At 49.7% G+C, this 14,965-nt stretch overlaps 1 protein-coding gene across 3 annotated transcripts in view; it reads left to right on the top strand.

Moving 5' to 3' along the window:
• TECPR2 (tectonin beta-propeller repeat containing 2) overlaps positions 1-14,965 on the top strand; it is a 106,828-nt gene that overhangs the window by 61,956 nt on the left and 29,907 nt on the right. For all 3 annotated transcript variants that reach the window (XM_034992620.1, XM_034992622.1, XM_034992621.1), the window contains 4 exons: positions 245-485; positions 1,204-1,293; positions 2,915-3,148; positions 12,149-12,297. In XM_034992620.1, coding sequence (XP_034848511.1) covers positions 245-485; positions 1,204-1,293; positions 2,915-3,148; positions 12,149-12,297 — 714 coding nt within the window. The remainder of the gene's footprint in view (positions 1-244; positions 486-1,203; positions 1,294-2,914; positions 3,149-12,148; positions 12,298-14,965) is intronic.

The raw sequence follows: 14,965 nt of genomic DNA, 5'->3' as shown, positions 1-14,965 counted from the left end.
TTATATAAAAATGTATAAAGCAGAAGGTGAACATTTTCTTCCATCCCTCTAAATCCGGCCCTCAGAAATAATTACAGTTAGTGGTTTGGCAGTGTCCTAGCGGACTTTCTTGGTCCTTACACAAGTGCTCGTGTGCCACGTGTATGCTGGGTATTTGCCGGGTATGCTGGGTATAGCTCTCGGGCCGCACATACAGAAGGCACTCATGGCTGCACTAAGGGTGTCTTTCCGTCCTCACCTCCAGGTGAGCATCACAGACTACGTGGTGTTCGACCAGTGCAGCTTATTCCAGACCATAATCCATGCCACACACTCGGTGGCCACGGCGGCCCAAGTGCCGGTGGAAAGGGTGGCAGATAAACTGCGCATGGCGTTTTGGTCTCAGCAGCTGCAGTGCCAGCCGAGCCTCCTAGGGGTCAACAACAGTGGCGTCTGGCTCTCCTCGGGCAAGAATGAATTCCATGTTGCTAAAGGAAATCTCATCGGTGGGTGAATCACTTTTATTTTCACATTGACTCGATCGGCAGCTTTACTTTAAAGCCAGCACTGAAAGAAAAGCTTTAAGATCTCAACTGCAGGGGATAATTTGGTGCCAGTGTGTGAAGTGTTTGTAACGGAGGCATTCTTTATGCTTTGTATTGGTTTCCTTTTTTTTAATCTGTCATTCCTACAACTTGGGTACCAGCGTTTGGATGGTGTATGATCGGTTTCTAGTGGGAATCTGTGATGATACAGGACGGGCAGATGGAGCTCATTTTTATGTTCATAATTTCACATTTAAATGAAAAGATCCACCCAAAGGTAAAAAGCTTAGTAAGAGGGAATAGTCCATTTCCTGGAGGAAAAGTTCCTGCTCTGTGGAGAACACAAGCCGCTGGTGAGATCTGTGACTGGTGGTATAAATCCACGTGTGCCCATGAGGGCTTCGTTTCTGTGAGTGAAGCCCTGCTTTGTGAATTTTCTCCAACTCTCCTCCCTCTGCACGACCGCCCCCCCGCCCCAACCCTGGGCAAGACTGTGGCTCTGCTTGTCAGCGTAGAAGGAAAAACAAGGGACTGGCCTCACATCACTGGCTGGCGTGGACCTCCTAATTTAAGGGCATTCTGGAATTAGCTATAAGAGGTTTTGACGTAGTCTAGAACTAAAGCTCTGGAGTGTGTGTGTTGTCTTCTTTCTTTAACACTTCCTATTGGTTCCTTCTAGGCACTTACTGGAATAATGTTGTTCCCCGGGGGACAGCTTCTGCAACAAAGTGGGCCTTTGTGCTGGCTTCCACTGCTCCCACAAAGGAAGGTTGGTTGAGAAATATAAGCGCATGGGTTGGCAGTTGAAAAGTGAAAACCATGCTCTGACCATGACCTAGTTGGGATGGGGCGTGGCTGTGTGGGCCTCAGAGACAGGGCCTCAGAGACGATGCAGTGGCTTCCCAGGCAAGCAGCCCTTGTTGGCTGAGCCAAGGCCCCCAGAGCTGGATAGGCCTGAGCAGGAGAGAAGGCTCTGGTGTGGGGACGTTGAATGAGTCTAAAGGCAGGGCGTCATTCCGAAGGAGAGGAATACCCAGTGTCCCACTGGGGCCGCAGCTGGAGACTTCCAGTGATGTGTCACGGGACTATAACACTGCAGTCGGTAGGCACCAGCCTTCATGGGGCACCTTCTCATTTCCCCTTGTGAAGTCTTCTCTCACCTCCTAGCAACCGCTTTCAATCTGGTTTACAGCTTCTGGCTAGTCTAAGTCCCATGGTTGTGCCCTGTTAGGACAGGCCTTTCCTACAGAGCACACCTCCCGTTGACTCCGGTCAGAGCTCCCCTGCCCTCCCGGAGCGTGGGGTTTGGAGCCAGGAGAGGCAGTGCTGCTCGCAGTGAGCCACGAGACCCCTCTGGGAAGTGGCTGAAGGCTCCTCCTAGGATTGTCCTGAGGGTCGGATGAGAAGACGCCATGAAGCCTATGGTTCAGAGGAAGCAGCTGGTTAGTTCGAGCGATTAGTCCCACCAGAATTTGGCTAACTTGTCATTACGGGAAAATGTTTACTCGCCTGATCGTTCTGACCATAATTCTGAAATCTGTAAGCTCTGAAAACTGTAGGTTATATCCTGAGATTAGCACAAAATCATTTGGCAGCAAAACCTGGCCCAAACCGATGTGAGGCTACTTATTTATCCATCGATTATGAGTATGCACACATTTTGTGGCAAGAATGTTACTGCATTTCATTGCTGCCTGGCTCCCTGAGGCTGTTACTTAAATATGTGGCATACCCATTACCTCAGGTTTTCAAAATCCTAAAAGTTGTGAATTCTAAAACCTATCTGGCCACAAGTTTTAGATAATATATATAGTGATGGAACCTTGAACCTTCCCAGGGGTTACCTGCATTTTAAACTCAATCTGTTAAGTCTAAAAGACTGTATAAATATGGTAGAGAGGAGGCGAGGGTGGATTTTGAGGAGAGAATGGGGAGAGGAGGCGTTCCAGCTTTCCAGGTCTCCCCAGGAGCCTCCCCCCCGATCTGCCCACCCACATACCACCCCCCCAGACCAGAACAGGGGAACTGTGGCTCCATCCTTCCGAGGAATTGCTGACCTCACTCCAGCGCACCAGTCAGTCTCCCCAGTTAGAGACTCCCCAGCCCTTATGAAACGTCCAAGGTCAGAGCCGCTGAGGCAACATTGTAGCCTTCACCAGGTCTCGGAAGCCCTGCTTTCTTTCCTCCCTTTAGAACGTCTCAGGCTTAGGTCTTAACTGGCTGGCCACGGGGGGCGCCTCTGACTTCTGGCTTGCGGACCCTTGAGCACTCCTGCACAGCAGTGGCCCTGGGAGGCGGGAGTGGCGGCGTGTGCTGCCAGGCGTCAGCTGCCCACGGGCCGGGGCTGCCTCGTGCATCTCGTCAGTGACAGACACGAACCTTTTCCGCAGGAAGCTCCTTGTGGTTGTGCCAGAGCAGCAAGGATCTGTGCAGCGTCAGCGCCCAGAATGCTCAGTCCCGCCCCTCCACGGTACAGCTGCCTCCCGACGCGGAGATGAGGGCGTACGCCGCCTGCCAGGACGCGCTGTGGGCCCTGGACAGCCTCGGCCAGGTGTTCATCAGGACGCTCTCCAAGAGCTGCCCCACAGGCATGCACTGGACGCGGCTGGACCTTTCCCAGCTAGGTATGGCCCCCGTGCTCACCTCGCATGAATTCTTACAGGACCTTGTGTAGGTTGCTGGATTGCAGGGGATTAAGCGGCCACTCTTGTAGATTGAATGGACCTCTTCATTTTGTAAGGAGCTTGACTTCCCCACCGCGTACAGCGTGGAGGGCCTGCAGAACCCAGGAGGAGTGTAGACGCAGAGGAAGTTGCCCCTAGAACTGCTTGATGCAGCTGCCTCTGCCAGTCCGACTCAGTGTGGTGCGTTGCTTTGTGCCCTTTGAGTCTGGAAGAAGAGGTGTGTCCTGCGTCAGCCTCAGCCCCCATTCGCCTGTCCCTCTGCAGCTAGAACAGTGCCCAGCGAGCGAGTGTCCATTCTTACTCGAGCAGTCTGAGATGATGTGCGTCTCCTGATGGCAGCTCTTCTCAGAGTCTCCCCTCAAAGGTTACTGAGCCAGCCAAGGAGCATGCTGCCGATTATCAGTAATTCATTTGTATTCCAAAAAACAAGATATTAGAGGGAGCCCACAGCGTTAGGTTATTCTCCAGGCAAGTTCTTGATCGACCGGCAGCTTATGGGGGGCTAGTCTGACAGCAGAGACTTGTCTGAAGGCGGAGGCTGCTCCAGGCATCTCCAGAAGGTCCACATAAGCCTTAGGAACACTCCCCTGCCATACGGTTTCCCATTTTGGTAAACGGACAACCAGTGTTTTTTGTTTGTAGGTGGAAAAGTTGAATTGTACAAGCATTTAATATTTCAGAATTCAACCACATGTACTCAGAGAAAAAGGGGAGAGGCGCCTGGCTGGCTCAGTAGAGCATATGACTCTTAATCTCTGACTCATAAATTTGAGCCCCACATTGGGCTTAGATTTTACTTTAAATATATACATACATAGGGGCACCCTAAGTGTCTGCCTTCAGCGCAGGTCCTGGGATCAGCCCTGCTTTGGGCTCCCTGCTCAGTGGGAGTCTTTTCCCTCTCCCTCTGCTCCTCCCCCCATTTGTGCGCTCTCTCTCTCTCTCTCTCTCTCGCACACATGCTCTCTCTCTTTCAAATAAATTTGAAATAAATAAGAAGTACACAAGCTCCTATTTAAAAAAAAAAAAAAATATATATATATATATATATATATATGCGTGCCTCCCCAGCAGCCCCTGGCTGCATCTCTGGCTGCCAGGAGCCTCTCACCATCCCATGAAGCAGGCCAGGCCTCAGCTGCTCTTCAGCTCATGTGGCTCCTGTAAGGTGCCGTATAGAAAGATCATTGTTCTTTTGGCTAGCAAGCCTCCAGATATAATCCAGCTTAAATAAGGGGGAGGTTGGCTCTCAACTGAAGAAGCAAACTGTCCCAAAGCTGGGAATAGTCCAAGGTCATGCTTAGTTCAGCAGCACATATACTAAAAATAGGAATTTTCCAGGGTCATTTTGATGACTTAAGCTTTTGGCCTCGTAAGCTGTCTTTTGAACCTAATCCCAGCACTGGGGCCGTCCCCTTCCAGCTTTTGAGAGTATTTACCGGCCACCATTACTGACAGTGACCGAACGGACAAAGCTGTGGCTGCTCATGGCCCTGAGTGCTGGTGATGGGGGTCCCTCCTGCCTGCCCTGGGAAGCCTTGCCACCATCCAGAGATCTGGCCGGAGCCTTTCTCTAGCAGCCCCAACCAGACCAGTTTGGGAGATGCTACCAGTTCCTTCTGGAGGTCAGGAGGCCAGGGCACAGTTTGTGCCCTCCCACGACTGAATCTCAAGGCCTGTGGGAGGCCTTGCTCTTCTGCACAGTCTGGGTGAGAGGCAGAGCTGTTTCCCTGCAGCAACCCCTCCATGTCCCTCAGAGGACACCATGCGCTGTGGTGGGCACCGAGTGGATGGCATGCTGCCAGGCTGCATGGAGTCGGAAGCAGCTGTGCCCAGGCCTACAGGTACTGGGCCCACAGTTCACGTCTCCCTTCCAGACCAGTCCAGTCCTCCCAGCACTGGCTAGCTGGCTAGACTCCTGCAGATCTCTGGGGTGCCCATTTGGGCTTCAGTGGGGTGGCAGTTCTTTCCAGGGGAGAAACTCCACTTTGGTGGGACGAAGGCTCAGTTTAAGAGACCTGATCCTGGGCAGGCTCCAGGATCCTGGGCGAGCTGCTGGGTTCCCTTATTTATTTATTTATTTATTTATTTATTTATTTTTTATTTATTTATTTATTTGTTAAGATTTTATTTATTTATTTGACAGAGAGAGACATAGTGAGAGCAGGAACACAAGCAGGGGGAGTGGGAGAGGGAGAAGCAGGCTTCCCGCAGAGCAGGGAGCCCGATGTGGGGCTCGATCCCAGGACCCTGGGATCATGACCTGAGCCGAAGGCAGACGCTTAACGACTGAGCCACCCAGGCGCCCTGGGTTCCCTTATTTAAACCTCAACTTCTCACCTTCCTAATGGGAACAGCAGTCTCCACCGCAGAGAGATGATGCAAGGAAGCATCCGGGGTCAACGTGAGCTTCTTGGGCAGGTGTCCTAGGTGGGGTCCCTGTCGAGCCAACACTAACTGCATTGCTCCCCAGGCTGGTGGGGGCTATCTAACCATGTGCCTGGTGGGGTGATTGTGGGAAGCACTGCCTTTCTTAGTCTGAGCTCTAGATTTTGTTTATTTATCTGGGTTGGTAGCAGACACTGAAATGATGGAGATAGAATCCTTTTCCCATTTTCTAAATGTAGAAGAACACAGCACGTCCTGAGTTGGTAGGGTTCGTGTTGGGCAGAGGAGGTGGACGGGGTGAGGTAGGAAAGGTGCTGGCCTCCCACTGTGCCAGGAGCGGGGAGGGTAACAGGCAGGCAAGGACCACCAGGTGTTATGTTGCTGGGCTCTCTCCAGGGTGGTCTTTGTAGCCTGTGGGGCAAACAGGTGAATCAAGTGCCTTTTTAAATTATTATCTAGGGGCACCTGGGTGGCTCAGTCGTTAAGCATCTGCCTTCGGCTCAGGTCATGATCCCAGGGTCCTGGGATCGAGCCCCGCATCGGGATCCCTGCTCGGTGGGAGGCCTGCTTCTCCGGAACTCTCCCGCTCCCCCTGCTTGTGTTCCCTCTCTCGCTGTGTCTCTCTCTGTCAAATAAATAAATAAAATCTTAAAATAAGTAAATAAACAAATTTGTATTATCTAAATGAGGGGATGAAGATTTTAAGTTTAGCTGTTGCTCCCCGCCCAGGGCCCCACATGGGAGCGGCCATGGCAGGTTGTCATAAGGCAGCAGGCATCGAATAGTAGTGAATAGAAAGTGTAGTGATCGAGGTAGCGTTCATGCTGCCTTGAATTACTTATCTGGGATTAATGGGATGCTTCATTGGCCATGGTGGGTGCTCACAGCAATGAAAGGAAGCACAGCCTTTTAGGACTATGACTCTGCATGTGAGGATTTTGTTCAACATGAAACTTCTCTTTCCCAAATGTACTCTTTTTCCTGATTTCGCTCTTCTTCTCCCATTGAATTCTTCTGGAAAGGGCAGAATCCCCTGGCTGTTTGGGGCCAGTGCCTTAGCGCTGTCTCTTCCTCTACCCCGTGGGGTCTCCGAGGCTCTTCTCCCTGCTCCCCTCCGCCCATGCAGTAGTGTGCCCACCTTTCCCATGGTGCCAGAGCTATCTTCCTGAGAAGAACCCTCAGCATGAGAGAGCACCACAGTGCGCCGGCTTCAGGGTGGCCCGCAAGGCCATCGCAGCCTGGCCCGGCCTTCCTTGCACTTGTCTTGCCACGGCCTAGAATGTCCTCCCTGCTTTGTCCTTCCCCCGGCTCTTCTTCCTTCAGGCCTCCGCCAAGACTGTCCCCCGCCCCACCCCCGGCCTCCTTCAGTGCGCATTCCCTCGGGACGCTTGCCTCTCCCCCCACCCCCCACCCCGTGCCCTGAGTGCCCTGCTCCTGCTCTGTCACAGCAGCCCTTTCAGGCTGACCCCATGTGGTGTTTGCACACAGAGGGGTCCACTTGCTTGGCCACATCATGCCCAGTGGGAAACTAGACCGTCAGGGAAACTGGTTGTTACTGGTAACTCCCATTTCTAAGTAATTCTGGGATACGAGGGTTTTTTTTAGTTTTTGTTTGTTTTAGGGATTTTATTTATTTGTCAGAGAGAGAGAGAGCACAGCGGGGGGGGGGGTGACAGACAGAGGGAGAAGCAGGCTCCCCACTAAGCAAGGAGCCCAATGCGGGACTCGATCCCAGGACCCTAGGATCATGACCTGAGCCGAAGGCAGACAGTTGACTAACTGAGCCATCCAGGCGCCCCGGGATATGAGTTTTGATCCTGTCTTTGGCCTTGATCCTAATAATAATAAAACTGCATAACAGGCAGGTATGAGAACGATCATTGGTTAATCCACCTCCAAGTTGCCACCATCTTGTTCAGGGATGTGATTTATCTGTGCTGTTCTCTGCAGTCCTGGCCTCTTCTTAACAGGTATCCTGACATCACAGACGTGAAACATGAAAGCCTGTCTTCCCGGTGCTGATGGTGGGGTGTGGCCCACCTCATGCCGGCCATACCAGGTTCTTGTAAAGTCTGGAATGTCACCAGCTTTTACATTGCAAGCAGAAATATCAGTTTTGGGGTGCCTGGGTGGCTCTCCCTTCAGCTCAGGTCATGATCCCAGGGTCTTGGATCCCAGAGCCAGGGGAAGGACAGAGCCCGGAGGACATCCCAGGCTTCCTGTTAAGCAGGGAGCCCGCTTCTCCCTCTCCCTCTGCCCCTCCCCACCGCTCATTCTCACTCTCTCTCTCAAATAAATAAAATCTTTAAAAAAAAAAAAGAAAAATTTCAGTTTCATGGATGACTTTTGCAAAGTATCAAGTCATGAACGTGATTTCTACCTTTCATTTCTTTCTTAAAACCTAACATCACTCTTTTCTGCCCCTAATCAAATTACCATGTCAGTTGCTGCTTTGAGATTAAATTAAGAAAATTCTAAAATGTCTGTCTACTGGGGCTCCTGGGTGGCTCAGTCGTTAGGCGTCTGCCTTCAGCTCAGGTCATGATCTCAGGGTCCTGGGGTGAAGCCCCACATCAGGCTCCTTGCTCAGCGGGAAGCCTGCTTCTCCCTCTCCCACTCCCCCTGCTTGTGTTCCCTCTCTTGCTGTGTCTCCCTCTGTCAAATAAATAAATAAAATCTTTTCAAAAAAAAAAAAAATAGGGGCGCCTGGGTGGCTCAGATGGTTAAGCCTCTGCCTTCAGCTCAGGTCATGATCCCAGGGTCCTGGGATCGAGTCCCACATCGGGCTCCCTGCCCCTTGGGGAGCCTGCTTCTCCCTCTGCCTCCCTGCCTCTCTCTGTCTGTCTCTCATGAATGAATAAATAAAATCTTTAAAAAAATAAAAAACAAAATAAAACAAAAAAACAAAAACAATAAATAAATAAATAAATAAAATATCTGTCTACTGAACCCAGCTTTAGAGACTGAATATGGAGTTTTGTGATCTATTATAGTCCTAGTTTTTAGAAGAAAATTTGCATCATTTAACAGATATTTAAGATGCTGATAACATTTCATTTCCCAGTATACATAAATATGCATTCTATCAGACATTGGAATATTTAGCAAACTAATACAGTTTGTAATTTAATTTATCTGGTCGCAGCATTTTAAGATTTTCTTTTTTTTTTTTTTTTTAATTTATTTGAGAGAGAGAGAGCACAAGAGGGGGTAGGGTCAGAGGAAGAAGCAGACTCCCTGCTAAGCAGGGAGCCCGATGTGGGACTCGATCCCGGGACTCCAGGATCATGATCTGAGCCGAAGGCAGTTGCTTAACCAACTTAGCCACCCACGCGCCCCCTCTGGTCGCAGCATTTAATGAGGAAATATTTAGTGTCAGTTTTTGCCTTTAGGTAACAAATAGGATTATATTAGGCAGTAATTTATGCAGAAAAGTGTTTTGTAAATAGTAAAACACCAAATAAATGTTACTTTTTATCCTAAAATATATGCTGAAAAATAATCCTAAAGGGAAAATGTCTCCTTTGTTGAATAAAGTAATTAATAAATAGAAAAAACAACAGGGAAAGGCAAGAAAATTGTAGTGTGTCTGTGTTCATCAGGCTGGTCACGTAGTAATGGGCCCAAAATGTCAGCAACTTCATATAATGTTGCTTCCCTGCTGCCACAGAGTTGGCTCTCAACCTTTGACTCCTAGTCCCTTAGGATTGTGTCCCTTGGGTGGCAGTTTGCTGGCCCTGCTGCTGAGCCCTGTGGCTTCCCTGGGTTGTTCACCATAGCAGGGACAGCTGAAAGGCCCCTTGCCAGCTCTCTTATGGTTCAGCGCAGAAGTCGCTTCTGCCTGTCACAGCCCATTGTCCAGACTAGCGACGGGCCCCGCCTAACTCGCAGGGACCTAAGGGCAGTGTGGAGTGTTTGGGGAGGGCAGGAGTCTCTCCCCCTGTCCTGAGCATCTCTGGATTCAGGCAGCCTGGGGGGCCCTCTGTGAGGTGGGAAACTGCAGCCTTCAGTTAAACGTCTTCTTCTTTGACCTGTCTCTTCACTTCCGAATGTGTATTCTAGTTGCCTTTACTTTTGTCCTGAAAGAATATTCCTGGAATATGAGCTGTGTGTTCTGGTGGCAGTGGCGTTAGTCACTGCTGTCGGAGATGCTGGCCCGGTGTACCTTTGTCACCATGTAACTGTTCTCGCCATCCACTATTGCCTAGAGTTCCTAGTAGGGCAGATTGAAGACTCCAGCATAAAATTAATTGTCATTTAACATTTTAAAATTAGCATTTGTTTCTCAGCTATTTCTGTAATTTCCTGCTGAAGGTAGTGTATTTTGATTGGTACCAGTCTTTCACTATGTAATGTTAGAGCTCTGGGAAATCCATTTGAACTCCCTGGTAAGATATTCTGTAAAAGAGTAAGGAAGGAAAAACTACAGTTAACTTCAGTGTATGCACAGAGGAATACCGAGAACTGTTCGTGTAGTGGTCAGTGAATACTTTCCAGCTGGTGTCCTAACTGAAGGCACCGGACAGGATTTCCACATAGCAGGGTCCATGCCTGGGCCTCAGCACAGATCCGTGGGCTGCCATCCACTCGCAGTGACAACTGTGAGCTGGCTGACAGGAGCACGGCCACGGGGCGTAGTTGCACCACCTTCTCCCCCTGCTTTAAAGTCAGAATGACCCACTGCAATTACAAACTCAGAGAAAAACACTGTCAAGAAAAAGAAAAGGCAAGCCACGGACCGGGAGAAAAGAGGCACAAAGTGTATGTCTGACAAAAAGACTCGTATCCAGAATATACAAAGAAAGCCTCTAACTCAGTCATCAAAAGACAGACCATTCAGGGACGCCTGAGAGGCTCAGTCAGTTAAGCGTCTGCCTTTGGCTCAGGTCATGATCCCAGGGTCCTGGGATCGAGTCCCACATCGGGCTCCTTGCTCAGCAAGGAGCCTGCTTCTCCCTCTGCCTGCCTCTGTCTCTCTGTCTGATAAATAAATAAAATCTTAAAAAATATATATTTAAAAAAAAAAAAAGACCATTCAGTTTGAAAAATGCGCAAAAGACTTGAATAGGCATTTCACAGAAGAAGATATACCCAGTAAGCAAGTTATGCCCCATAAGCACATTAAAAGATTCTCAGCATCATTGGTTAACAGGGAAATGCAAGTTAAAACCATGACGAGATACCTCTTCACACCTCCTAGAATGGCCGATGTGAAAAAGGGGGCAAGACCAGGTGCTGGTAAGGGTAGCAGCATGTGGGCAGTGGCACGCACAGCTGGTGGGTGTGCAGGATGGCAAGTGTACGCCCACCCTGTGGGCCTGCACTTCATTCCTAGGTACCATTCGAGAAAAACAACACATGCTCACAAAAAAGTCTTCTATAGGAGTGACTGTAGCAGCTTTACTCCTAAAGGCAGGAAGTGGACACGGCCCAGACGTCCATTGCCAGGGGGCTGGGTAAACTGCGGTATTGGCGTGCAGTGGAGTAATGCTCACAACATAAAGAAGTGACACTGGGGACGAATCCTGCACACGTTCCATGGAGCGACAGAGACACAGCCCAGAGAGAGCCTGCCTGTGATTGTTTATGTGGACCTCTAGACCAGACTAAACTGACCCATGCTGATAGAAATCAGAAAAGTGGGTGCCTCGGAACCAAGGGGATTGACACAGAGGAGCCCAGGGGAACTTCCCGGAGTGATGAAAATGTTCTATAACTTGACAGGACGTTGGTTCCCTGGGTTATTCATCTGTCAAAACTGACTGAACGGAACATCCAATCTGTGCATTCACTGGCGTCCCAGAGGGCAGATGGCTGGTGTGGAGGAGTCAGGCTGGCCTGGGTTCAGACCTTTGCCTCCTGGCTTAGCATCATCCTCGCCCTGGGACCTGGGGCAAGTCTTCGTGTCTGAGTCCCGACGACCTTGAGCGTGACCTGAGCTAGTAAGTCACCTCGCGTCACTGGTGCAGGGCTTGAAGTGAGGCTGTCAGACTTAGCTGCTCCCTGTCCCACAGCACCTGCTCTGCCAGGTAGACTATTAATCAAGTGTAATTTCTCCTTAAAGCCTCCTCCCATTTCCTTTTCTCTTAAAATTGGTTTAATCAACCAGGAGAAATGTGAACAGAAACATGAAGATTCTAGGAGATGTAGCTACTTCATACGAATTCTCAGGATCAGGATTCCCGATAAAGAGGAGTTCCTCTCCCCAGAGGCAGAATTTGCTGGTGGTATGCGCTTACGTGGTGAAGCTAGGATGAGGCCCACACAGATACTAACCCTGCGTTTCTTGGCTCGGGGCCCCGTGCTGACAGCATCCTGACTGCTTCGCCTGTGGGGCAGGCGAGCCTCCGCGTGGCGCCTGGCAGGTGGCGGGGCAGCCAGAGGCCTCGCCAACCCCCCTGACCTGTGCTACCCTCAGACAACAGGGGCGACTGCAAGTGCAGCCTCACCCTCTTCCTTTGAAGGATAAAACCAAAGTCCATAGATTAAACGAAGGATTCGTCATTTTATAAAAGTAATTAGTGTGTGGACTTTTCCTTTATTTGTCTACAGGAGCTGTAAAACTGACAAGCTTGGCATGTGGAAATCAGCACATCTGGGCCTGTGATTCCAGGGGTGGAGTTTACTTCCGAGTGGGAACCCAGCCTCTCAATCCCAGTCTGATGCTTCCAGCCTGGATAATGATTGAGCCACCTGCCCAGGTAAGCAAAACTGAACTGATAGCAAGCTGCTCCTCCATGAGACAAGCTGTTAGAACGCGGTTCCTGGAGACGGGGCCGCACCCGCTTGTGTAGGCCTCCCAGCAAGTGGGGGCAGAGGCGTGTGTCCAGGGAACAGGGTACGCCCCCAGCATGTGCTCACTCATTGGCATCCCAGTCGTGGAATTTCAACTGAACGCATCGTTAAAGATGATCTCAGCACTTAAGGTTTTTTTTCCTCTCAAAATTTTTAACTTTTTACAAAACGAACATTGTTTTTTAAAAAAATAAAATCAGGGTCACCTGGCTGGCTTAGTCGGTGGAGCATACAACTCTTGATCTCGGGGTCGTGAGTTCAAGCCCCATGCTGGGCATAGAGCTTACTTAAAAATAAATAAATAAATAAAATTAAAATCAAACAGTACCCAAAAGTATAGCAAAGAAATTAAAAGTCACTTAAAATCTTGTCATGGAGACAATCTGTTATCAGCATTTTGTGAATGTCTTTCCTGGTTGGTTGAAATTCTGTTTCCCATCCCCTCCACCCTGTCCCCTCCCCCACCCCGCCTTATTTCAGTTTACCATGTATTCTAAATGTTTTTCTTCTTCTCTTGACCGTTCCACCATTCATATCAGAAGCAGAAGCCTGATTTTAGGGCACTATTTAATTACCCTTAAAGATCTAATCGGCCTGGTTGCTATACTAGGTATATTTCTGTTAAAATTTATAATTAGGATGCTGTGATTTCATGAGAGTTATCTGCTCCAACTCCTGCTAGCCCCTACTTTGTGACTTTGTTGGAAAAAACAAAGTTGCCTGGGTGCCTCAGTTGGTTAAGCGTCTGCCTTCGGTTCAGCTCATGATCTCAGGGTCCTGGGATTGAGCCCCAAGTAGGGCTCCCTGCTCAGCGGGGAGTCTGCTTCTCCCTCTGCCTCTGGCCCTTCCCCTGCTAATGCTCAGGCTCACTCTCTCTCTCAAATAAATAAAACCTGGGGCTCTGGGTGGCTCAGTCCCTTCTCCCACTACCCCCTGCTTGTGTTCCCTCTCTTGCTGTGTCTCTCTCTGTCAAATAAAATCTTTAAAAAAATAAATAAAATCCTGAAAAAAAAAAAAACAACGAAGTTGCCATCTGCAGAGGCGGCAGCAGGGCAAATAAACAAATGCTTGATTGGAGACAGGCAGTAAATCAAGCATTTGAGTAAATGCCTGTGTTCATGATCATCGACATTTTGGACATCGTGAACCCCCAGGGATGGGGCGACAGAAATCGAGGAGCAAGGCGCAGGGCCAGTTCTCCCATCAGACATGGGCCGTGTGCTGGGAGGCCCTACAGTGGAACCCGGGGTCAGGTCAGAGTTCTTGCAGGCCGCCAGTTAGCGGTCATGGCCCCAGAGAGGACCTGTGTCCTCACTGGTAGGTCTTCCTCGCTCATGGGACTGAGGGAAGAGTGAGTAGAATAATGTCAGGGACGGCATCTCGTGGATCAGAAAGCACGGTGCAAACTCGAGGTCACACGTACCGAACTAGGATGCACGCTCCCTTCTCTGCGTACAGCGGTGCACTAAGAACAGCACTGCGGGAGCAGGCCACCCAGCAGAGGGGAGCCTGTGGTCACTGGCATTGCTGCGCACTGCTGGGTCATGGTGATGAGAGACAGGCCAGCGGGTGGCTAGTGTCATTATCATTCTGAAATGCTTTTTATGCAAGGCACCTTCTTGTTACCTGAGCCCTTTGATACGTCATTGCTAACACATTCCTTTTTTTTTCCTAAGAGCTTTATATTAATTCTTTTAAGAGTTATAATTCAGGGCACCTGGGTGGCTCAGTCGTTAAGCGTCTGCCTTCGGCTCAGGTCATGATCCCGGGGTCCTGGGATCGAGCCCTACATCGGGCTTCCTGCTCGGCCGGAAACCTGCTTCTCCCTCCCCCACTCCCCCTGCTTGTGTTCCCTCTCTCACTGTCTCTCTCTCTCTGTCGAATAAATAAAAAAATATTTAAAAAAAAAAAAAAGTTATCATTCAGGGGTACCTGGGTGGCTCAGTCGGTGAAGTGTCTGACTCTTGAGCTCAGAGTCGTGAGTTCAAGTCCCATGTTGGGCTCCACACTAGGCATAGAGCCTACTTAAAAAAAACCCAAAAAATTGTGGGATGCCTGGGGAGCTCATTGGGTGAAGCGTCTGCCTTCATCTCAGGTCACGATCCCAGGGTCCTGGGATCGAGTCCCGCATTGGGCTCCTTGCTCAGCGGGGAGCCTGGAAAACAAAAAACAAACAAAAAAAGAGTTCTAATTCACCTTTTTCATAGTGTATAGTTCAGGGGTTTTTAGTATAGTCACAAAGTTGAGCAACAATCACTACTGTCCAGTTCCAGAACTTTCTCATCACCCCAAAAAGAAAACCCATACTCACTAGTAGTTACTCCCTTTTCTCCTGGAACCTCCAATTCCCTCAGCCATTCATCTCCTTTCTCGGTTTATGCCTTTGCCTGTTCCTGGATTTGCCTGTTTTATATAAATGGAATAGTACAGTACGTGGCTATCTTTGTCTGCCGTCTTTCACTTAGCGTCACCGTTAGAAGTACCATAGCAGGGGGGGGGCACCTGGGTGGCTCAGTCGGTTAAGCGTCTGCCTTCGGCTCAGGTCATAATCCCAGGGTCCTGGGATCGAGCCCC

The sequence above is a fragment of the Mirounga leonina genome, unplaced genomic scaffold (genome assembly GCF_011800145.1).
Source record: "Mirounga leonina isolate KUSES-001 unplaced genomic scaffold, KU_Mleo_1.0 Mir_82, whole genome shotgun sequence".
NCBI lineage: Eukaryota > Metazoa > Chordata > Mammalia > Carnivora > Phocidae > Mirounga > Mirounga leonina.
Note: the sequence above shows the minus strand (reverse complement) of the source record. Positions and strands in the feature narration are given on the sequence as shown.